The sequence below is a fragment of the Nothoprocta perdicaria genome, unplaced genomic scaffold, assembly GCF_003342845.1.
Source record: "Nothoprocta perdicaria isolate Ctin4 unplaced genomic scaffold, notPer1 scaffold_26, whole genome shotgun sequence".
NCBI classification, from domain to species: Eukaryota; Metazoa; Chordata; class Aves; order Tinamiformes; family Tinamidae; genus Nothoprocta; species Nothoprocta perdicaria.
In genome coordinates this window covers 5,308,842-5,329,942 of record NW_020455488.1, presented here as the reverse complement: position 1 = coordinate 5,329,942, position 21,101 = coordinate 5,308,842, and the positions used below count along the sequence as shown (strand labels likewise).

At 58.2% G+C, this 21,101-nt stretch overlaps 1 protein-coding gene across 3 annotated transcripts; it reads left to right on the top strand.

Annotated features, from left to right (window-relative positions):
* Positions 1-449: 449 nt before the first annotated feature.
* On the top strand, positions 450-19,169 carry TLE3 (transducin like enhancer of split 3). 3 transcript variants are annotated; one of them, XM_026040561.1, is made up of 17 exons: positions 450-470; positions 601-645; positions 7,722-7,784; positions 8,231-8,305; positions 10,952-11,153; positions 12,329-12,345; positions 14,052-14,171; positions 14,387-14,593; positions 14,736-14,868; positions 15,166-15,362; positions 15,809-15,885; positions 15,965-16,214; positions 16,389-16,636; positions 17,000-17,147; positions 17,917-18,067; positions 18,392-18,468; positions 19,048-19,169. In XM_026040561.1, the coding sequence occupies exons 2-17, from the start codon at positions 610-612 to the stop codon at positions 19,153-19,155; spliced, it is 2,109 nt and encodes a 702-aa protein (XP_025896346.1). In that variant the 5' UTR covers positions 450-470; positions 601-609; the 3' UTR covers positions 19,156-19,169. The 3 variants fall into 3 exon arrangements, with proteins under 3 accessions (XP_025896346.1, XP_025896345.1, XP_025896344.1); XM_026040560.1 differs by having other exon boundaries at positions 10,949-11,153; XM_026040559.1 differs by having other exon boundaries at positions 8,231-8,335; positions 10,949-11,153.
* The last annotated feature ends 1,932 nt before the right edge of the window (positions 19,170-21,101 follow it).

The following is a 21,101-nucleotide window of genomic DNA, read 5'->3' as shown; positions in this document are numbered from 1 at the left end:
CCGCGCGGCGCGGGGGGGGCGGCGGCGGCGCCCGCCCGGGGGGTCCCCGCCCGCGAGCCCCCCCGCTCCGCCCGCGCCGCTCGGAGCGCGGCGGAGACTTAAAAAGGGCGAAAACGCGAGTTTCCTGTTAACCCTCCCGCCGCCCGCCACCGCGGTCCTCCCCGCCCCGGGCGGCCCCCGGCATCGCCCCCCGGGCCGGCGCTTTTGTGGCGGCCCGAGCCCCTGCGCGGCGCGGGCGCCCCGGAGCCGCGGGGGGGGCGGTTGTTTTTATTTGCATTTCCCCCGGTTCGGCGGCTCCCCGGGGAGCGGGGCCGCAGCCCCCCCGGGCGGGCCCAGCTGGACCTGCCCGGCGCCCCAGCCCCGCTCTTTGTTTTCCCAAGTAGCTCGGGAGAGGAAAACAGGAGCGCGAGGAGTGTCCTCCTTGGGAAGCGCATGCCAGGCGAGCCCCGTAAACATATGCTTAGGCCAAGGTATAATTTCCTTGGCTAGAAATGCTTTAAGCGCAGTTTTGACCAGTTTTCTTTCTGGTAATGACCTTATGCAAATACCTTATGTTAAATTAATTAAAATTCTTTTTGGCTTTTTTTTTCTCCTTTCCAGTACTATGAAATGTCATATGGTTTGAATATTGAAATGCACAAACAGGTGAGTAATTTGAAAGGGGGAAATTCTGATTGATCTCCTGTTGCCCTTTTCTCAACCTGAGAAAAATTAGATCCTGATTGCAGTAAATGGGGAATAAGTGCTGGAGTCAGGGATGTGACTTCAGGTTAGGTCTCTTGGCCCAGAAGCTATATTTGGAACAGTAACTTAATGGCAGGCGGTGGTGGCTTTTTGGTATACGTTCAGGAGAAACTTGGGCTTTGAGAAATTGGAGATGAAAATAGCATGGACTTGCATCCTGGGGGATCTGTACCTGGATTAGAATGTTCCTTGCGTTTGRGAAACGCTCTTATCTGGTGCCTTTTCCTGCCGCTTTGTTTTTGGTACAACTTGGCTCTTTTTAAGGTCATACCTCTGATACCACACTGTAGCGTGAGACTTAGAAGGGAATTATCTTTTAGGATACTTGTGTCTAATGGTGTGTTGCTCAATGTCATGCGTTTGTCTTTGCATCTGGAAAATGAAGCAATGTTTGTTACTTCTTTTTTCTTTCTTCTTTTTTTCTTTTTTCTTTTTTTTGTCTGCTCTAATGTATAACTTGCCTGAAGGAAAAATGTAGAGGGCTATAGCAGAATGTGGTGTGCTACCTTGATAAGATTATAGCTAAAGAGCCTAAAGGCTGGGCACATGACGGTAAAACTTAAAGGAATAAAGTTATTATTGAGATTAGACCTGATTATTTGTACTGCTGCTGCTTACTGGTTTTAGAAGTAGTTCTAATTAAGAACTTAAGGCAGCTCTAAGTTGCCATCAACTTTACAATTCACAAGCCAGCCCTGTTGGGCTCCCCAGTGTTTTTTCATAATAGCAGCATGGCTTGTCCTGAGCAAGGAAGGGTTGTTTGCAGGCTGATTAAATTCAAAGCAGCCTGTCTGCGAGTCTGCCTTTCTGCACGCGGTTCTCCTCGGCTTTCTGATGCATATCCACCGAGTCACAAAAATAATTACTGCTTAGTCTTCAGTTTTTTTTTTTTTAAAAACCCATCTTCTTCCATGCAGATAATCCCGGCTGCTTTCTGTTCATTGCTTCTGCCTGCACAAAAGGGTCCTTGTGTCTCATCCCTGTCCCGCGGCCACGGGGCCTTTGTGCAGGCTGCAAGCATCCCAGGGCAGCCAGAAATATTCCCGAAGGCTGGATCTGTGCATAGGCCTCTCTGCCTGGGCCCTGGGTATCCGAAGGGAAGTGCATCCTGCCATCCCTGCCAAGGGACTGGAGTAAAGTGAGAAGTGAGCCGTGGTGAGAGCTGTTTTCCTGCCGGGAATGCATTTTACTCCCAGTCGTGCAGGGCCAGAGCTGTGCATGTGCGGAGAGGTAGCAAAATGATTCTGCAGAATACCACATTTCTCCTCGGGATGGAGGCTTTGGAAGCTGTGGATGTTTGCCGAGGCGCGGAGCATGTTTTACAGTGGGGAAAGGCTGCAAGCAAAAGCTCTTCCAAGAGCATTTGCCACCCGGGTGAGCTGCAGGAGCCCGTTGCTGCTCCTGCCTCCACAACGCGTGCATGGGATTTTCCACCTTGGGCTCCAAGATCCGCCCGGAGCGCCGGGTAATCCATAGGGTGGCCGCTCCGGTGGCACGTGGCGAGGCAGAGCGTTCGGGGTGGCTTTGGAGGGCAGGAGGAACCTGCTGCTGCTGCTTGGTGGCCGTCTCGGGCGAGCGGGGCGGCGCGCGCAGCCTGCGCCCGCGGGCTCTCCCCGTGGCGCTCGCCCCGCGCCGGCAGCGCCCGCGTGCCGCGAAGCGCCCGCCCGCCTCCGCGGGGCCCTGTGCCGCACGCTGGGCACCCGGGGCGGCCTGGGGAGGCGAAGCTGCCGCGGTCGCTAACCCACAGCACTGGGCTGCGGGAAAACAAAGCAGCCGGAGCGCGCCGGGATGCTCCGCGCGCGCCGGCATCCTCCGCTGCGGCGGCCTCGGCAACGCACCCGCTGCTAATTGCAGCCGGGTCCTGGGTGCATCTGGTTGAGGGTGGCTAGTCCTGAACAAACAAGTTTATCAGCTGACCTGTTTAGCGGTTGACTTGTGTTTATCTGCACACAATCAAGTAGACTGAAGTGCTTGAATTATTCATGCAGTGTCCTGCCCTCCAGACTTGACTGCTTGTGATTACATCTGCTTGAGACAAACATTGATGGATACTTCATCTTTAAGCAAAAGGGGATTGTCTGTCTGTAGGCTTATATAACAGATTATCTCTTCTACACTGAATATTAAGTGTGCGCATATGTGTCCGCGCGCATTCCTGCCTTTATTCTCATCTCGCTTCTTGTTAAGTGAAAAATGGAGTTTCATAAACAGCTCCACATGCAAGGAAATATTTAGGAAGTGACTACCCGCTTTGTTGCCTATAATGCAGTGAATTGCTCCATGCATCTGACAGGCTTTCTGGTGAATAAAATACTGCTATCCAAGCTTGGGCTTTCTTAAATGAGACTTTTTTTTTTCCTTTTTTTTTTTTTTTAACTTGAATGAAACTCTTTTTTTTAAGGTTAATTGATTTTTACAAAGCAACTTTCTTTCCCATGTTGTTTTGCATTGTTTTTTATTCAGATCTTCCTAGATAATCGCAAAATGCAGTCGAATGGAATAATCATTCCAAAAGAAAAACTAATTTTGGGTTGGGAAACAAGACACCTTGGAGGAGGGAACCTTTGTTCCGAACTCTTTTTTTGTGGTTATGCCTGAGAACTCTCCACATAAGCGCTTCTTGGATTTTTTTTTTTTTTTTTTTTTATTGTGCTTAAACACTTAATGCTTTGGAACAAATTTAAGCCCTCCTGACACTTGCATGAGAAGAGAGGCCTGCTTTTTTTTTCTTTTTTCTTTTTTTTTCCCCCCTTTTCTGAGACTATTCCAAGAACACAATATACTTTGTGTCGTGTTCCTTAGCAAGGAGTGCCAGGTAATAATTTGCTAAATACTTCAGAAGCCAAGTAATTTGTTACCGTGATAGCCCGGCTCTCCCGGGTGGAAAGGAGCGGTTTGGGGGCAGTTGGGGCGGCCCGGCCGGGCGCCGCGGAGCCCTGGGGCTGCGGAGGGACCCGGCGCCTCCGGCTGCCGGTAATTCCGTAATGATGCAGGGGCCGCCCCTCCACACCCCCTCCCCGAATTTAATTCTCATCAGCGCCGCTCTCCACTTTGCTAATAACGATAGCAGCCGCAAATAGCTTTCAACATGCCATTGACAGCCTGGTTGGAGAGAGCACTTGAAATAGTGGTAGACAGCTGAAAGTGCCCATAATTGTGTGCCGGAGTGAGAACCACACTGCTCAAGGGCCTTATTTTCATGTGCTTAAAGAGACAATATCCTGGTTTCAACAAATGCTTCTGGTGCTCCACCGGTGGTGTGATTTACTGCTCTCCTTCCTCTCGCCTCCTCCTCCTCGCCCCGCTTTGCTGGGCTCCGTGTGGCGGGGAGGGCAGCGTGAAGGAGCTGCCGGTTCCGTACGGAGCTGCTGGTTCCCTACRGAGCTGCGCGGCCCCTTCCCGCCCCGGGTCCTTCCTGTTGCTCTGCAGCTTTGTCCTCGCAGGAAGAGTCCCCGAGAGGTTCCTGCAGAGGAGCCGCGTGCTCAGGGGCTCAGCCCGTGTCCTGCTCTTTATCCCACGCCGTTTGCATCCCTAGGCKCCAGTTGGGAGTTTAGGGTCGGAGGTGACTCCAGTGCAACCCCAAACCTGCTATGCAAACTCCTTGAGCCCGTCCTGGTGCAGGTGTGGGACCATCTGTGGTCACCTCGTGGGGCCCCGTCCCAGTGGAGGCAGCCGCCCTCGGCGAGATCCTTATTGCCGAGCTAAGGGCAGCAGTGACGCTTTGCCCGCCGTGGCCCCGGGAATGCCCGTGGTGGCACCGCGGCCCTGCAGCTCTTCCTTGTCACACTTTAGGCGATGCTCTGGTGGCACCCCGAGGCCCCAGGGATATTTTTAAGCTGGCGCGGCCAGGTGCGCGGTGGCCGGGCCAGGGGCCACCGCGGCAGCTATTTGTCACCGAGCCGCCGCGAGCGCCGGGCACCCTGCCCCGAGCGCCTGGGGCACCGGCTTGGCCATTTTAAGGAYGGGCGGCGGCGCTGGCGGCCGGGCCGCGGCGAGAGCCGCTGCAAATGTTCTCGCTGGCCCGTCCCGCGCGCGGCTCGGGTTGCCGCCGGGGCGCAGCGGGATTAGAGGGGATTTCGGGCCCTCCTGACTCCTTGCCCTTTATAACGAGCYGGGCTGGCCCCGGGCACGGCGCTGCCTCGCGTGAACCTCGCGCCGGGGAGGCTCCTGGTGCCGGCTCCGATGTCTCCAGCCCGGCCAGAGTTCTCCACAGCTGCCACCGGGTCTGCTCTGCATGCGACGTGTCGTGGGCTCCGTGTTTCCTGCTCGCCAGCAAAACCATCCTGGGGAGCCCYGCGAGCCTCCTCCTAAACCTCGACCTGGGACAACCGGACTCCGATCCCCCTGGGAAAGGGATGAGCTGGAGCTATGCATAGAGGTTATTGAACCACATGGTAACGGGAACCCTCAYGGCTGCAAGTGCAATGTTTGGGACATGGAGTGTGCTCCTGCTTCCTGGATTTTCCACAGGAGTTGCTCCCTTTACAGACTGTGAAGCTTTTCTGCAAGTCTGTGCTGGAAGATGGAGCAAAGCCAGCCTGGGATCCAGCTGTGGTTGTTCCTGGTGTGTTGAGTCCACCTGGATGGCGGTTGCTGGTGTCCAGGGCACAGCAGGAGCCACCTCTCCTTCCTCTGTGGAGCCAACCTGTTTGGATGCTGGAATCTCCGTTGCACCCAGAGGACATTCCCGATGGGTGACCAGAGGGGCTGCTTGAGCTGGTCCCACTGTTCCCGCTCCACAGAAAGCCTGGATTTGTTCTGGAATTCCTTAGGGACTGACAAGGAAGAGTGACAGCAAGTCTTCCCATGGAGCGTTCRCCCTGGAAGGGCAACGCATTTAGCGCTGCTTGCATCTGGCCTCCATAGGCTCCCGCTGAAGGAATAAATATTTAATGGCGCTCTAGTTTATATATAATCTAATCGATACGCCGATGCCAAGGAGGCCTTTAAGGAGGTTGGCCGCTGGCGGTGCCGCGAGCGCCAGCGGGGTGCTTTGAAGCCGCCGCGCGCGCCGCCGGGTCAGCGYGGCCGGGCACGGGAGGGACGCGCCCGGCGCCGGCTCCGCGCCACMCTGCCTCTAATCCCACGGCTTAGCCCACGGCCCGACCTTGCTGGGAAGGGGCTGTGGGTGTCTCCCAGCACCGGGGTGTGCAGGGCTCCTGGCCGGAGCGCGGAGCTGCCTGCCCTCTGGAAGCGCTAATAAAAGCAGCAGGTGCAACCGGAGCAGTGGGAAGCGCTTTCTGAAGAGATTTCCAGAACTATCGCCGTTGCTTTGAAGTGCAAACGAGCAAGGCTGGGATCACGATGCTGCCTCGTGGTGTGCAATGCAGCAGGGGTGCAGCGGGATGGCATGCTCGCCCGGATACATCCGCAGCATGGATCTTGTGATGCTCCGAGCACCTGATTGCAGCATTGTCCCTCTGCAAGCCCTCGTCCATTCCCTTGCTTGGTGCCTGCCCTTGTGTCGGGCCAATCGTGAGCGAATGGAGCTGATTTCCCCCTCCAAAGGTCACTCCCGGGATTTCCAGCCTTCCCACCACTTCCTGCTTGTGTTTTGTCCGCGTTTGTCTCAGGAAGAAGCACCTTGCACGTGGGGAGCTGGCCCTAATTAATCACTTCTGCTCTCTTGATAACGAGCCGCTCGGAGCACTCCGGAGGAATTTCCCGGTGTTTGATGGCGTTCCAGGGCTCTGCTCTGGCCATTGTTGCCCTGTCGGATCCTTATGGCTGTTGAGACCTTGTTTGAGTTGGAGCGGGAGCTGTTTTAACAGCTGCTGCTCGGCGCGGCCACCGCGTTAACCCCTGAGCTGCGGCGCCGGCGCCGGTCCCGGCGGCTCTCCCTCGCCCGGCGCCCCGGCAGCCCCAATCCCATTTTCAGGCATCGCTGCGGTGCCCCGGCTGGGGTGGGACACGCGACACCGCTCCGGCCGGAGCGGGAGCTCCAAGCGGGAGCTCCTCACTGCAGGGATTAAAATACGAACTGCTGACTCGCATGAAACGTGAATCCGGGTTTTCACTCGAGGAAAATGTTATTCTGAGTTAATAGAGATGTTGCAGAAACCACACTTTGACAGCATAGGCTGTTATTATTAAACTCCTAAATTATGTGGTCAAGCTGACAGGTGTAAATGGTTATGGGTTAAATTTCTGGAGTGTGATGTAAGGGTGGCAGAAGTAGCTCAAATGGCTCTAGTCTGGGGGTGGGGAAGGCTCTTGCTAAGCTGAGATCAGAGCAAACCCTGCGCTGTTTTTGGCCATGGCTGAGGCTAAAGGGTTGACTAAACCCCTAGCRCATGGGGCAGTTAATGTTTGCAGAGGTGTCTCGTGAAGAACCGGGGCTGCAAGGAGCCGGGCGGGAACGTGCCCTCAATGAGCCACCCTGCACGTGCGATTCAGCCTGCAAAACAGCCTCGTGTCACCCAGGGTCTTTCCCTGATGGTTGGGTTCCTCGTTGGGTACTCGGGTAGAGGAGCAAAAGTCTAAGCAACGCGCTGCAGTGCAAGCCCTGATCGTCCGGTAGCAAATTAGTGGTGTTTGCCCATGCCGGGTGTTGCAAAGTAGGCTGTTTAAGAGCTACTATGAACAGTTTCCATGGACCTGTCTTTGCTAGAAGGCTAAAAATGATGATTTTATAGAACCGTCCTGGATGTTTGCACCAACGGCAGGGCTGGGCCCCGCAGGGGTGTCCCCCGCGCTGCGGGCTGCCTCCAACCCCGATTTCCCTGAAACCGAGGGAGAAGAGGCTGGCGGGAAGCGCCGCGCTCGGCTTGCGACACCGTCCCGTGACAGACGGGTGTCGGGGAGTTCAGGGCGGCCGTGCCCGCGAGCACAGGGCGCTTTCGCTGCCGCTTTCGGGAGCCGCCGCTTCCTCCTGGGCTGGGGGGACGCGGATGGCTCGTTCTCACGAGCTCAGCCTTCACGGCCGCTCTGCACCCTGCTCGGGACTGACTGTTGCCTCTCTCCTTCCCTTTTTTTAGACAGAAATTGCTAAAAGGCTGAATACAATCTTAGCGCAGATCATGCCTTTTCTGTCACAAGAGGTAAGGAYGTTCCCACCCTCGGGATGGGCAGGGGGTAACGCTCCTTGGTGCGGATGCCCCCCGGAACGCGGCGCGGCGGCTGCCCCATCCCAYGGGACCTCCAGTGCAGCGGGAAGGGGACGGGAGGCTGGGACCCCCGTGCGGGTGGTGGGGTCCCTGGGGAGCAGCGCTGGGCCCAGGTGCATCGCCCCAATGGGGTAGGGGAGCTGGGGGGTTGTAGGGCACCTTGCTGCCGCCCCCATGAATTAGCGCAGGGGGCGGTTTGCAAAGCAAAAAGGGACRAAAAGGTGATGCCTCTTGGCCGACAGTCTGCGTGGGGGTGACCTGCACGTGGGGTGGCCCTGGGCACGGGGGTCTTGGCTGACTCTGCACCGTGGGACTGAGGACAACCCGTACGGGAGTCCCCGTCCCGGCTCTGACGCCGCCGCGACCGCTTGTCCCCGCAGCACCAACAGCAAGTCGCACAGGCTGTTGAGCGTGCCAAGCAAGTGACAATGACGGAGTTGAATGCTATCATCGGGGTACGTGGACTTCCCAATCTGCCTCTCACCGTGTGTATACCCCTTTTATTCCTATCATTTACCATAGCCAGAGACAAGCCTGCGCTCAGGCGGCGAGCGGGGGGCGGCGAGCAGCATCCCGGTGAGCCGGGGGCTCTGCTGCTGCCGGGAATTCCCAACTCGGCGCGGAGCGGGATGGGACCTGCCGCCCCGAGCAGTGGGTCCGGGTTGTCCTCTGGGCGCTAATGTGGTAAATAGAGCCCAGACGGGATCAGTTTGGTGCCACGTGCCCCTTGTGGGCACGGCCCTCCTGGGGCCCCTGAGCCCAGGGCTGTCTCTGTTCGTACTGTTGATGTGAAATGTGCTGGGAGCCGGATGGAGCCGGGGCTCCCCGCGCCCGCCCGCGGTTTTTATTGCCTTTAACCCATGCAACCGTTGCCTCGGGCCCACAGGAAACTCTTTCCCTTATTGAAACCCCAAATGGCTTCATCTGCAGGATGCTCATGTCACCAATCACCATGTCCTTGTGTGCTGATTTTCCTTACAGCTCCCCTGGCTTCCATGCTTGATTTAAGTTACCATTTGTGCTTCTTTCTTAAGCTGCAAGGGAACTTCTGCTCTGTGTCCCTGTCCGCTTGCGTTTAACCTGCTTTCAGTTTTTCCTGCTTCTTAACGAACCTTTCGGAGCAGCCTCGTCCTGGCTGTGTTGGGAATAACCCTGATAGACACAGGGAGATGCCGTGTTTGTGGGTGCTGGTGCTCGAGCGTGGCACATTGTGCTCCCTGAGTGCCGCCAATCCCTGTAGAAACGGGAAAACGAGGCGCATGCAGCGCCTCGATCAGCTGCTCCGAGTCGTAGTTAGGAGTCGCRGCAGCTGGAGGCAGATATTGGAATTCAATTAAGGTAAATGAGCGGGGCCCGTGACCCCCATTTCCAAGGTAATTGCTTCCTCGGATCAGAGCTAGCGCGAGTGTCGTCCCGTCATTAAGCAGCCAGCCGTTTAATCGCTCTGCCTGGTGAACTTTCCTCGGGCAGGAGTTATGGGCGGCAGCAGGGCCGTGCTCGCCGGGCGGCCGGGACTTCCTTTATTATTTATTTTTATCTTGTCGCGGGAGGGACCCGGCGGTGGCTGCTGATGCGATAGCAGCCAGAGGTCACCGTGCCCGTGGATCGGTGCTTCCGAGCGTGCCGCACGGGCAGCGGAGCTGGCGTTGCCGGTGCCAGGGCGGCRTGCTCGGCGTGCTTGCAGGCCCTGCACCTTGCAGCCTTGCAGCGGTGTCCGTGCATGGCTCCCCGTGCTGGGGCTGTCTGCATTTCTCCCCATTGCACACGTGGGCACCAGGTGCTTGCACGAGACGAGGTGCCCGGTGTGCATTGGTCCTCCCCGCATGGAGCCCTGGCCTTGCAGCCGGTGGTGCTGTTCACATCCCCTATCAGCATCTTGGTGCAGGTGCTGAAAACAAGACTGGCATGCATAAAAATGCACCAAATCATTAAAACCTCCTTTTTTCACCCCTTTTGAGGTCAGGAACTGTTAATTTTATGCATCTAGGCCATTGTCTTACAGTTCCTCCGCTGCAGGCTTCTGTGAAATTGAGCCCTTGATTTGGTTATAGCTCTGGAAATGATTAGACTACTTTACTAAATTTAACGCAAGTGGTGAACTTAAGTGGTGAACCATTAAATCAGTTAACAAAGGCATGAAGCATGATGTACATAATCCAATTAAAAACACTCTACGTACAAGATACTCCTTGCCAGCCTTTCTCATAAATGGTAACCTCTTCATATCTTAGCCATATTTGTCTGGCACTTGCCCGGAGACCCCGGCAGGGAAGCGGCTTTGGGCACGAGTGTCTCCCATTGCCGGCTTYCTCCGGAGCGAGGGATCTGGGCGCTGCTGCTCCCATCCCTGCTGTTGTCACACTGGCCCTGCGTTGGGGCCACCGGCCAGTGACCCCCCCCCCATGCAACATCCTGGGCCGGTGCAGCTTGTTCTTGGGCTCGGGCACGTTGGCGAGGTGCCGAGGGGTGGTGATGGAGCCGGAGGGGCCCTGTGGAGGCTCCTGCACCTCTGCCAGGCTGTTCCCGCTTTCCCGGAGCCCTCACGAGCAGCCCCTCTGTGCGGGGATTCTGCGGATCCCTTCCCGCCGGCTCGCAGGGCCCGGGGGCACTGGTCCTGCAGGGAGGATGTGCTGCCCGGTCGTGCCCGTGGGTGCAGAGCAGAGCGGTGCCAGGGGGTTGTTTTCCCCATCCAGTACCTTAAAACAGTCCCTAGCAAGCAACTGGAAGCTTTCCTTTCCGCGGGGAGCAGGAGGATCCCTGGATGCTGGTGGCTCCTGATCTTGTCTCTGTGCTGCACTTCCTTCCTCYGTATCCCTTTCTTCCTGCTTCCTTATCCACTGGAGCACGGAAGCAGCCAGATCCGCAGCAACAACGTGAAGCCCTGGAATTGGAGAAGATTCCCATGGCTGCGGGGATGCTGGCCGGGCCATCGGCACCTCCTCCCTTCCCCGCATCCCTCCCTGCTCCTGGCTAACAACAGAGCTTGTCCTTCCAGGCGGGCCGAGCGTCCCGGCGCTGGGCGCCCCGGGATGGAGCCGAGCGCCTCGAGCGCGCCCAGGCGCCCGTCCCTGCCCCGCTCACCGGTGCTCTCCTTGCAGCAGCAGCAGCTCCAGGCCCAGCACCTCTCGCACGCCGCGCACGGCCCCCCRGTGCAGCTGCCGCCGCATCCCTCGGGCCTGCAGCCGCCGGGCATCCCGCCGGTGAGCGGCAGCAGCTCGGGGCTGCTGGCCCTGGGCGCCCTGGGCAGCCAGGCGCACCTCGCCGTCAAGGACGAGAAGAACCACCACGACCTGGACCACCGAGGTGAGAGACTGCGAAAAAGTAAAGCCCCAAATCCCCAAAACGATGCCTGYAAATTGAGCTCCCACCGCCTGATTTGCTCCTATCCACCCTGGGTTTCTCGGCTTGGTGGAGGCTCCATGTGGACCTGCCTCCGCTGCGCGGCGGATGCTCTGCGTGCGCTCGGGAGCTTTGCAGGGATTGTTTTTCCCATGCAATCCCTTCCCGTTAGCCCCGGTGCAGCAGCAGGAAGCAAAGCCCCCCTGGAACRCTTGGGAGTGTCCATGGGTGGAGGCTGCCCTAAAAGAACAACTGACCAGCAAAGAACCCCATTCCCAAATAAATAGAGGGGTTATGAAGCACCCCTGTGCTCCATTTAGTGGAGGATTCGGTGATGCTCTGCAGTGCCCCTTCCTGCCCTCTYCAGCCCTGGGGAAGTCTGCCCAGGGGCTCTGGCTGCTCTGGAAACCAACATTATTCACTTCCAGACTTGCTGGCTAATCTTTTTATTAGAAATAAGAAATCCTTGTTAGCAGAAAAATGATGCATGGCTTGAGTTGCAAATCAACAATGGTGAAGACTTGCAAGTTCCCTGGTCCGTTGACAGGCCAGGATCTGAGATCTTTCCTCTTAACGTGCCCACATGTAGGGTAGCTGCCTTRCCATGTCACAAACCTGTTGGGTTCTACTGCTTTGGGGTTTTTGTTCTTCTCCCCAGTGGAAGCCTGAGAAAAATGCATTGGAAGCAATTATCCAATTACATTAATTTTTCTGCATGGATTTAAATTACCAGGAGATTTCAGGGAAAATGAGGCTATTTAGGTATAAAGCAATGACTAACCGCATCCTGCTAACGTGTGTGCCCTCGTGCCCGGCCTCCCGCCTTGCAGCTTGTGCATGGATGCCGCGGGTCGACGCTGTTTCCTTGTGCACTTCAGCATGGGAGGCTTTGCCACATGAACCAYGTGGGCAGAGAAAATATCTGGGGGAGCAGAGAGTGGGAGCAGGGGCATAAGGCGGGGGATTGGTGTTAAACTGCAGCCGAAGAGGGAGCAGGTAGGTCCTGAGTTAGGACTGGGACCGGAGACAACGGGAGCCACTGGGTTTATTTTCTGTTCTCAGATTTGTTCTGACTTGCTCTGTTTTCTGTCTCTCTGCATTGGCTGGGACTCGCCTGTGAYGCTGGCCGCCTCTCAAAGAGCGGGACTCGAGTGCAGTAAGTCCAGTGACCTCCTTTTTCCTTTTACCTCCTCTTGTTTTCCTCRGTTTTCTTCCTTTCCGATGACCACATGCTTCTGTTCTATGGAGCATTTTAAAAACCAGTCTCCTGTGGACTTTCAAGATGTGTGTTTTGCATTGATCATATGAAAAATAGCAATAGTCGAGGGTTGCGTGGGCTGGGGTGCAAGGCTGGTGTCGGATCTGGGCTCCACGTTGGTCCCAGTGTTTGGCTGGAGTTTCCCAGTGGAGAGGCACGTTCCCTGGATCGGCCCCGCCACGGAGCGCGTGGTTAAAGCCTCCTTTGTCAACGAGGAGAGCTGTGTCATTGCCGCGCGCTGCTCCGTTACCTCGGGTCACCTAATCCGCGGGGACGGCCTGGCCTATTAGGCTGCGCTCAGCGGCACTCGGAAGGTCGCGCGGCTAACGGAGCGTCTCGGCAGSCGTCCCGGCTGTCCCGCCGCCTCCGGCCTTGCTCCGTGCAGCCTTAAGGCACCCAAGCAGGGGTTAGCAAGGAAAGGGGAGGCTCTCGGGCTGCAAACATCCCCCGGGAGCTCCCTGCTGATGCTGGCATCACCTTGCAAAGCCCTGGGGCATCCGCACAACCCGGACCACCAAGGGGCCTTCGGATGCCCCAGTGTGTCCGGATAATGAAATGCCKCTAACGGGAGAAGAGGGTCGCGGAGCATCCCGGCCCTGCGAGCACAAGASGGGGCTGGGAAGGATGGGAGCGTTCCCGAGCCATAAACCCCACCGCTGACTATTCCCCGTGGAGGTTTAATGCGCGCGGTAATCAGAGTTAGTCATTCATATTTTCCGAGCCTTGCCCGGGCAATAAAAAATATTTAGTTGTTTGGCGGCGGGCCAGCGGCGGCCTGAATGGATCGATGCCTCTAAATGCCTGACATGATTCTGCGGGAGCTGCGAGGGCTTTCAGCATGACTGCCCGAGAAGAAAGGCCCCGGTGTTATCCAAAGCTGCTTACCGGGCACCGAGGAGAAACATGAACTGCTTTAGTTCTCCTTTTCAGAGGGGAAAGAAAGGGAGGCCGAGCAGCTTAAGAAGGTTTCTGCTTTGCAGGGGCGGCAGCCTCCGCTCCGAGCTGCGGAACGCCGGCGATTTTCCCCTGCCGCTCGCGGGCTAATTGCAGGGCAGCCGCGCGGGGAGGAACGGGGCTGGAGCCGGGCCGAATCGCCGGGGTTTTTCCGGCTCCTTCCCAGCGAGTCTCCGYGCTGCCATCTTTGCTCCAAGCCCGYGTTTGGTGCATAGGGAAAAGCTTCCCGGGAAAGCTGCCACAGGGGAGCCTCGTCCGGGCTTTAGAGCTTGCGGAAGGACGGGAAACCACCTCCTTCCCCAGGGTCCTTCCCTGGCGGCTTTTGGCTYCGTGGCCCCAGGGCGCCTGCGGATGCAGTTTGGGGAATGTTCTTTGGAAGCCCTTTGGCACAGCCGAGCTCAACCGCCCGTGTGGTCCAGGCAGGACATCCCGGCTCCCGAAGCCTTCATGGGGAGCAGAGCCTCACTGGTGGAGGCCAGGCTCCAGGGGAGGCTGCGCGTGGGGAAGGCTCCTCACGGAGCATCCTTAGGGGCTGCCCCTGTGCGCAGTTTTCTCACAGCATGTCCTCTTGCAAACTGCTGCTCCCTCTCTTTGTGCTTTGCCTTCTAACCCTTTTTTTTGTTTGTTTTCTTTTCCTTCTCTTATTCCAGAATAATTCTGTTTCGCCCTCGGAAAGCCTGAGAGCCAGCGAGAAGCACCGGAGCTCCACGGACTACAGCATCGACTCCAAGAAGCGGAAAGCGGAGGAGAAGGACAGCATGAGCCGATATGTGAGTCACGCCGGCGCGCAGAGCTGCACGGAGCTGTGCCAGGGCTGGAAAGCTCCGTGCCAGGGCACGGCGAGGCCCAGGGGCGCCCACGGGGGGCTTCAGGTGGAAGCAAGCAGGTTTGGGGTGACCCTCTCAAAGGCAGCGGGGTGATCGCAGCTTGATGGGTCTGGGGGTTCGAGAGCSCCTGTGGGGTCATGACTCGCTTGACGTTTCAGGACAGCGACGGTGACAAAAGCGACGACTTGGTCGTGGACGTGTCCAACGAGGACCCCGCCACCCCGCGCGTCAGCCCGGCCCATTCCCCTCCGGAGAACGGCCTGGACAAAGCGCGGGGGCTGAAGAAGGGCGAGGCGCCCACCAGCCCGGCCTCGGTCGCCTCCTCCAGCAGCACTCCCTCCTCCAAGACTAAAGACCTGGGACACGTAGGTGGCTCGCGGCGGTGGCCAGGATGCAGTGGGATGCGATTGGGCGGGACGTGGCCGGGATGCCGCAGTGGAGCGGGATGCAGCCGGATGCACTGCAGCATCGGAGCCTCATCCGCTGTTTTCTCCTCTCTCTGGGCAGAATGATAAATCATCAACGCCCGGGCTCAAGTCCAACACTCCGACGCCGAGGAACGACGCTCCGACCCCAGGAACGAGTACGACTCCAGGCCTCCGGCCGATGCCCGGCAAGCCGGCAGGCATGGACCCGCTGGGTGGGTGCTGCGAGCKTCCCAGTGCCTCGGGGATCCCAGTGCCGTGTAGTTCCCAATGCCATGTAGTTCCCAGTGCCATGGGAATTGCAGAGKCTCAGTGCCATGGGCATCCCAGTGCCATGGGAATCCCAATGTTGTGCAGCAATGCCATGGGGATCACAGAGTTCCTAGCGCTGCAGGGTTCCAGTGCCGTGCAGATCCCGGTGCCGTGGGCTTCCCGGTGCCCTGCAGATCCCGTTCCTTGGGCTGCAGCAGGCGTCCCATGCGCGCTGTGACGGCGTCCCTCTGTTCCCGCAGCCTCGGCCCTGAGGACGCCCATCTCCATCGGGGGCTCGTACGCCGCCCCCTTCGCCATGATGGGGCACCACGAGATGAACGGCTCGCTGACCAGCCCCGGCGCCTACGCCGGCCTGCACAACATCCCGCCGCAGATGAGCGCGGCCGCCGCCGCCGCCGCYGCCTACGGCCGGTCGCCAATGGTGAGCTTTGGAGCTGTACGTAGCCCTTTTAGCTCCTTTTCTTGCCCGGCGCGGAGGGGCTGGGGTGGTGGGAAGCAACCTGGGCTGGGGGCTTCCCTGCATGGGCTGGGTCATTGGAGGATGCTGGAGGGAACCATCTGCAAGGGAGTGCTGGGCAYGTGCTGCTGCACTGGGGTTTCTGTTAGTATCTGCCCTCGAAAACCGGTGGCACRGCCACTGTTGCTCACTTGCATGCGTCCAACCCCATTGCAACAAGGGGCAGAGCTCTGCGGGTTGGGGTTTTGCAGCAGCAGGGCTTGGTGAGCGCATCCCGTGTGCTCGCTGCACCCGCAGACTCCTTGCCTGGTTCCCGTGTCCTTTCCCCTCCCTGCCGGGGGGAGCCATGGGGTTTGGCAGCGGGGCACGAGGGGCCGCGGGCTCGCGGGGCAGCGCGCGCCGGCATCGCCCCGTGTCTCTTGCAGGTCGGCTTTGACCCGCACCCGCCCATGAGGGCACCCGGCCTGCCCACCAGCCTGGCCTCCATCCCCGGCGGGAAGCCGTAAGTGCGGGCGCGGGCGCTGGGGCGCGCGGTGCCCGCGCCGCCGGGCGCTCACGCCGCCCTTGCCGCCTCCCCGCAGCGCCTACTCGTTCCACGTGAGYGCCGAYGGGCAGATGCAGCCCGTGCCCTTTCCCCACGACGCGCTGGCGGGCCCCGGCATCCCGCGGCACGCGCGGCAGATCAACACGCTGAGCCACGGCGAGGTGGTGTGCGCCGTCACCATCAGCAACCCCACGCGGCACGTCTACACCGGCGGCAAGGGCTGCGTCAAGATCTGGGACATCAGCCAGCCGGGCAGCAAGAGCCCCATCTCGCAGCTGGACTGCCTGGTAAGGGGACGGCGCGATGGGGGCAGCAACATCTGGGGTCTGGAGCGTTCAGGGTGGCTGCCTTGGAGCATCCCTGATGCTCATGCAATGCTCGTTTGGATTGTGCCTGTTATTCAGAACTTGTCCCCYCTGTTTTCCTTACTAATAATGTCCCCTGTGCCCTGTCCCCTCCAGAACAGGGACAACTACATCCGCTCGTGCAAGCTCCTGCCCGACGGGCGCACGCTCATCGTGGGCGGCGAGGCCAGCACGCTCACCATCTGGGACCTGGCGTCCCCCACGCCGCGCATCAAGGCCGAGCTCACGTCCTCGGCGCCCGCCTGCTACGCGCTGGCCATCAGCCCCGACGCCAAGGTCTGCTTCTCGTGCTGCAGCGACGGCAACATCGCCGTGTGGGACCTGCACAACCAAACGCTCGTCAGGTGTGTGCACCCCTGCATGCCCTGAGGCACCAGCTTTTGGGGTGCTTGCGTGGTCCAGAGTGGTTTGGGGGCTGTGTTTTGGTATGAAAACCTCGAGGGTGGCAGCAAGAGAGGCAACTGGTGCTGCTTTCTGTAGCAGGAGCACCAGGCTCCTTTGGGCAGCCTTCCCTGCTGGAGCAGACCCTCTCCCGCACGAGCTGCTGCTTTGCTGGGGCCAAACCCCAGTTTGGGGTATGGGAGGAGAGCAGCGGGTTTGCAGATGCCCTTGGTGTGAGAAAAGCTTGAGGTGCAAGGAAAGCTGCAAGGATGCAGCCCAAGGAGTGACCCGCTCCTCCTCCAAGGGTTCAATTCCTTCCCTTGAAGGCAATTCCAAGGCCACACGGACGGCGCCAGCTGCATAGACATCTCGCATGACGGTACGAAGCTGTGGACGGGGGGCCTGGACAACACGGTGCGTTCGTGGGACCTGCGGGAAGGGCGGCAGCTGCAGCAGCACGACTTCACGTCCCAGGTGAGTGAGCAGCCCCCGGGCTGGGGGCTTTTCCCGCTCGCAGGACAGCCCTTGCTGTCGCCAGCAGCTGTGTCCCGAGTGTCACATAAAGGTGTTCCAGGCAGCCAGGCTGCAGGGCTCCCCAGGCTGCTGTTTTGGCTCCTCTCAGGGTGCTTTTTCACCTGCTGCAAGCAGGATTCCCAAGATAGTTGCCGAGTCCTGCTGCTAACCCCGCAGCGCTGGCTGTCTGGGTTTCCACACGTTAGCCCCTGGCCTCGGGAGGCCAGCCACCGTCCTGTCCCGGTTCCCAGGCATGGGTATCCGTGACTTGGACCTTGTCTATCTATGCTGCCTTCCATGTGCAGGTTTTTCTTCTGGAGAAACCCTTCTGAACACCCTGGTGGGTCTCCCAGCCCTGGGAGAGGCTGTGTTTGAGCCTCGGGTGCCTCATTTGGGATGAGGAAAAGGATAGTGCTGGGTCTGTTGACCCTGGCGTTTCCACAGCTCAGGACAGCAATGATTTATGAGGACAGGGCCGTGTCCTTTCCAGCCTACCGAGCCGTTTCTCTTCAGTCATTGGCCTTGCTGTCCGCTCTGCGGCAAAGCTCAGGCAGAGGAGATGCAAAAATCAGGATGAGTTAACATAAATCCTTCCCGCTGCGTGGCTGGCATCTCCCTTGGCCTGATGAGGCCAGACCCCGGCGTCGCTCCTCACTGACACCCAGCTGGGGACGAGGATGCAGCGTCCCCCGCGGGCAGGACGAGTGCGAGTCCGTGTGTCCTTTCACAGATCTTCTCGCTGGGATACTGCCCGACGGGCGAGTGGCTGGCGGTGGGCATGGAGAGCAGCAACGTGGAGGTGCTGCACCACACCAAGCCCGACAAGTACCAGCTGCACCTGCACGAGAGCTGCGTGCTCTCCCTCAAGTTCGCCTACTGCGGTAAGCGCGCACCGTGCTCCCCGAGCCGTGTGCTGCACCCACAGCCGGGCGCCGCGGCTCCGCATGGAGGCTCCCCGCGGGATTTGGGGGTTATTCCTCTAAGACCTTCCTGCTGAACCGCCTAGTAGAGGTTGCAAATCTCCAAGCAGCCTCGCGGTGCGGGAGAGGGTGGCCAAATCCCGGTGCTGTGCGGGTGCCCGCTCCGGAGCCGCGGGAGAGGGTGGCCAAATTCCGGGCTGGCACCGCGCTCCGGAGCCGCGGATGCGGGAGGGCGGCCGCCTCCGTCCCACGGCTGCTCACGTCCCCTCTCCTTCCTGTCCCTAGGGAAATGGTTTGTGAGCACCGGGAAGGACAACCTGCTCAACGCCTGGAGGACGCCCTACGGAGCGAGCATATTCCAGGTGCGGCTGCCTCCGGGGTTGGAGAGCAGGACCCACGTGGTCCTGCCTCTCTGGGTGCGTCTGTACGATCCTGCCTCTCTACACAGCTCTGGATGCATCCGCATGGATCTGGATGCATCGGTGCAGCTCTGGATGCATCTGTGCAGTCCTAGCATTCTGGATGCATCTGTGCGGATCTGGATGTATCCGTGCAGCTCTGGATGCATCCATGCAGTCCTACCACTCTGGATGCATCCACGTGGATCTGGATACATCCAGAGAGGAGAGACCACATGGACATATCCACATGACTCTGGATACATCCATGCACTCCGCCTCTTCATGTGGCTCTGGATGCATCCATGCAATCCTGCTACCTATGAGGCTTTGGATGTATCCTGTAGTCCAGCTTCTCCATATGGTTCTCAGGATGCATCCGTGTGGTCCTGCCTCTCTGCATAGCCCGGGATGCATCCACCCAGCCCTGCCTCCCTGTGCAGTCCCAAATGCCTCCGTGCAATCCTGCTCTCCACGCGCGGGCAGCAGCCTCATTGGGAAAACCCGCTGATTTTCCCCCTTTCCCCCTCCCTCCTTTCGCAGTCCAAGGAGTCTTCGTCCGTGCTAAGCTGCGACATTTCAGCGGATGACAAGTACATCGTAACCGGCTCTGGTGACAAGAAGGCCACAGTGTACGAGGTCATCTACTAGCCGCGGCCTTTCCCGGCCTGCGGGCTCCGGCGGGACGCCGGCGGAGAGGGACGCGGCGGCGGTGCCACCGGCACCGGCCCGGCGGGCGGCTCGGCGCCCTGGAGCCCGGCTGCAAAACGGACGGATTCATGTGGAGGTCTGCAACTATGGCACACATTGAAGCCCTAAACAACACTCTTCGTTTTGTTTTTTTTAGGGTTTTTGGTTTCTTATTTTTTTTTTTTTTAATGGTTTTCTGGTTCTTTCCATCTGCGCTTTGGTGGCACTATAAAGGACTTATTTTTTATTGTGACTTTTTTTTTTTTTTTTGGTGCATTCTGCATAAGACTTGTGAAAAATGTAAATACCGGACTAGCAAATAGCCTGGGGAGGGTGGGGGCCCCCTCCCGGGACACTAGTTGTGTATTTTTCGTCTGCTGTAACTGTATTCCACTGATGGTTTTGGTGGTGGCAAGTTTTCTTTTTTCCTTCCTCCCGCCGGGGCCGCTCCTGGGGCAGCGCGAGCAGCCGGCTCCCCCGGTGCAAGTTGTTCCTGCTGTTGTACACGTGAGTTGTTCGGTGTGTTAGTCGTGTCCCAGCACTGTACGGACGGAGGCGAAGCCGCTTGGGGCTGCCCACGGCACGAGCGAGCCTTTCCACGGATTATTTCTCTTATTTTTTTGGGGCGCTTTTTTTTGGATGTTTGAAGAAAACGGGAAGTCCGTGTTCTGGGAAACTTCTGCTCAAGCCCTTCTTGCTCTTCGGACATAACCCACGAGGAATGATTTCAAAGAAAGCTTAGTAAATTCAGCTCAGGGAGCCACGGAAGATAATAGCAACTTATGTGTTTTGTATTCCAATGAAAGTAAAGAATTAGAATTGATAACCTTTAAAATACATTTTTTTTAAAAACCAGAGTTTACTAACGCGTAGGGTTGGTGTGTGGTGGGGAAGGGGCTTGGGCAGGGGCCGGGGCTCCCGCCGCCCCCTCCCCGCGCCGCCGCATTTTGTACTAAAGGGTAACAAAGAAATAACGGGAAATAAAAGTATTTGTGTAGCAGAAGCGCTCACCCTCTATTGTAGCATACGGAGGAGGATTTTTATACTGCGTTTTTTTTTATGGATTTTTTTTTAATTGTTGTTATTTTTATTTCTAATCTGGTCGAAAAAGGAGGTAGGGTGAAGGTGCAAGCGCCTGGCGGGGGTGCAGCGGGGAGAGCCTGGCCCGGAGCATCCGCGCGGGGCTGCAGGGAGGATGCTGCGCAGAGCACCCTTCCTCCTCCGTGAAAATACCTTTTTGGGGATGTTTTGCCCTTTTCTGTTAAAAGCAAAAATCAAGGGCGCTTTCCGTGCACTGAGCTGCATGGAGCGGCCCCGCGCCCCGGCGTGGCTGGAGCCTGGCCCCGGCCTTGCCGCAGCCCCTGGAAGCAGGCGGCAGCTTTGGAAAAGCGGGAAGCGGGTGCCGGGGCTGCCCTTCGGCCAGGGAAGGGCAGGAGGCGGCCGAGGGGCCGAGGCTGCTGCTCGGCGTCACACCAAAGTATGTAGCAGAATCTGTACAGCTGTTAATACCTGCAAGCGGTTTTTGTAAAAAACAAAAAAGGGAGAGAAAAAAAAAAGGAGAAAAAAAAAAGAATAAAAAGTAAATGTAATGAAGTGCAAATGCAACCACCGTGTCTATCAGCCCTTTGGTCTCTGCAAAGCTGCACCATGGTCCCTCGGGGTCTTGCCGTGGATGTTCCCTGTGCTGCTAAAGCTCAAATGTGTTTAGGTTGGGCCTGGCCCTGCTGCTGTGCAAGGTGCTGGCGGATGCTTTAGGGAAGGACGTGACTGCTTGGATGGGGTGGGCAGCTGCTTTGCTCGTTGATGTGGGCTGGAGCTGTGCAAAAATCCCGGCGCTCTGTGCAAAAACCCTGTGCAAAACCCCCAGTACGCCGTGTAGAAGGGCAGCGCCCTGCGCTGCACTTACC